At 40.7% G+C, this 2,651-nt stretch overlaps 1 protein-coding gene across 1 annotated transcript in view; it reads right to left on the bottom strand.

Annotated features, from left to right (window-relative positions):
* Positions 1-2,247, bottom strand: part of frmd6 (FERM domain containing 6) — a 24,492-nt gene extending 22,245 nt beyond the window's left edge. Inside the window, exons 1-2 of the mRNA XM_037695539.1 lie at positions 2,032-2,247; positions 616-706 (exon numbers count right to left, since the gene is read on the bottom strand). Coding sequence (XP_037551467.1) covers positions 616-706; positions 2,032-2,130 — 190 coding nt within the window. The 5' untranslated portion in view covers positions 2,131-2,247. The remainder of the gene's footprint in view (positions 1-615; positions 707-2,031) is intronic.
* Between the last annotated feature and the right edge of the window lie 404 nt (positions 2,248-2,651).

The following is a 2,651-nucleotide window of genomic DNA, read 5'->3' as shown; positions in this document are numbered from 1 at the left end:
TATATATATATATATATATATATATATATATATATTTATTTTTTATTCTTTTTCTTCAATGAAAAATTGAACAATTTGTACTTAAAACATTTGACATGTTTACTAGGTTGTGAATTTAATACATGGGTTTATGACATGTACAAATCTTTGTATTATATTTTATTTACATTTGACACCAAACAACAATGTTTTATTGTGGTTGTAGTTTAGAAACCTAATCACACCACATCCTGATTTCCTGCCCAGTTCTAGATCAACTAAAGCTCCAGGTATGAGGTTCTTTAGGTTCATGAACCCGACAGCCTGAAGGAAGCTCATGTTGTCTCAGGGAACGTGTCCAAGAAAGCAAAGGACAGTTATACTTTAAAATACTTGAAATGAGGAATCTTACAAGCTTGTAAAAGAACATGCATAAACTGGGTCCAGTTTGGTCCTTATAACAAAAATAAAGTTACAGTAAACCATAACTAGTATTTGTTCATTAAGACTTGGATCACATCCTTTTAGCAGAACAAACTAACGCATCTCCACTTTATCAAAAACAGGCTGAGTTTAATCAAATGAAGCAACAGCAATCTGAGGAAACAAAATGTCTGCGATGAAGAGAAGTCTTACTCTGAATGATGCTGAGTCCAAAAAGGTGACAGTCCTTCAGCCTGAGGAGGTCACACACCTGGACCAGAAGTTCCTGGCACAAAGTCTTCACCTTGGGGGGGAAGTTTCAGTTTTTTAAGAGCATCAACATTCAGACACAAAACACAACCAAAAGGAATCACATAAACTTTACCAGACTACCTCTGGCTTTATGCTCTTCATGCTGCTATGACGTCATACACAGGGTTTAGTTTCACCGGAGGAGTTCATAAAAGATCACCACTACCGATATTCACTGTTAAAACCATTCAAACACTTTTCTCTGCACGTCAGCCTTTTGTAAAATGTCTTTAGCTCCTCAAAGCTGCAAGAATCCCAACATGATGCTAAAAATATACATATATTCACTTCAGTTCGTTTTATTTATAAAGCGCCAAATCACAACAGAAGTCGTCTCAGGTCACTGAACAGAGACATTCACAGACATAAAAATTCAGTTAATAAAGTTATTTATCTGAACAGACAACAGATTAGCATCATAAGTCAGTGCGTGTCCAACGGACACGTAACCATGACAACAGACAGAGGTGAGGGGGTAAACATGCGCGCCTGTAAACAGGTGTCTGACCTGTGCGGGGAGGACACAGGTCAGTAGATAACAGCTGAAGTCAGAGTAGCTTAGCTCACGACAAGCAACGAGACGTCTCTTTAAAAAAACAACCAGCCATGTCCTTACTTGCAAATGGTGTAATTGTATAATGTATCCAGCAGAGGGTGCTACTTTAAAGTCATGGCCGTTCACTTAAGTTTCACTTTCAGTACAGCCGAAGCAGGGAGCAAAATTGTGTAGCAGATTTTGCTGATTAGAACATAGTTTTAAGTGATGTGTAAAATAAATCAACAAAAATAAATCCTCTTCAATCCTCCAACCCGCTTGTCATTAGTTACTTCTCAACAAAGATCAAATAAACTCTGCTAATCAGACCTTCAACATACGTGACTGTTTAAACGATGAACAGGAAGGTGTTTCTTTGTTTAATTTATATTTTTGTAACACACTTAAATTTACGGTGAATAGAGGAGGACAGAAAATGTGAACACACGTTGTGACGACTGGTTTTATGACCAGTGCTCCACTTGTAAACCTGCTGTGGGACAGCCTGGATCTGATTAGCTTAGCTTCATGGTTGCTAACAGCAGCGCTAAATACACAAGCCCCGCCCCACTCGTTGTTTATTCCTTGGGGGTGGACAAAGCTCAAATATTTTCAACCAATATATCAGTTATCAGCATTCGCCTGGCCCTCCCAGTATCATTATCGGTAATAGCCAAAATTTCCGTAACGATTGAATTCTATTAAAAACTGCAGAACAGCGAAACAGCAGTTTGTTTATATCTGAACATTGATTTCATGTAGAAAACAATCCGTCTACTCACATTGACGATGATATCGAGCGTGTCATCATTGGGCAGAAAGACACAGACGCAGCGGCGGTCCTGCATGGTTTTGTTGTTGTGGAAGTTCAGTTTGTTCATGTTTCTGTGGCCGAGACACCACAGGCCTTTAATGCCTGCCGCCGAGGTTTCTGGGCCCTGCGACGACCCACCTCCACCCCCGCAGGCACCACCGTCCAGTCTCTGTGGTCGTGCTTCAGCTGCAGCCCAGAACAGACACCAGTGTGGGCTCAGCAGGCCAGGCAGCGCTCAGAAGAGCGTGCATGGAGGCCCGAGTTGCAAACACTGTGGAGACACAGGACAAGGATTTAGAATGGAGCAGCCTGCATCCAAAGTAAAACTCTTTTTAACAGAACTCTAAACTTGTTTCTAAACTTTAAGTTTATTTATCCACTATTGTAGAAATAATATAAAACAGCACATGCATCATTTCTGGCAACAAAGTGAAGGAGTTGTGGTCCTCGTGAGAGGTACGATACGTTTGCTCCAAACCACCAGCAGTTCCCCGACGTCCCGTCACTCAGGGGTTTGAACAGTGAACGTTTGTAGCTTTGGACTCGAGTGTTTTTCTGGACTGGAATGGAACAGGGAATGTAAGTAAA

Source organism: Nematolebias whitei, chromosome 21, assembly GCF_014905685.2.
Source record: "Nematolebias whitei isolate Nwh7 chromosome 21, NemWhi1, whole genome shotgun sequence".
Taxonomy (NCBI): Eukaryota; Metazoa; Chordata; class Actinopteri; order Cyprinodontiformes; family Rivulidae; genus Nematolebias; species Nematolebias whitei.
Note: the sequence above shows the minus strand (reverse complement) of the source record. Positions and strands in the feature narration are given on the sequence as shown.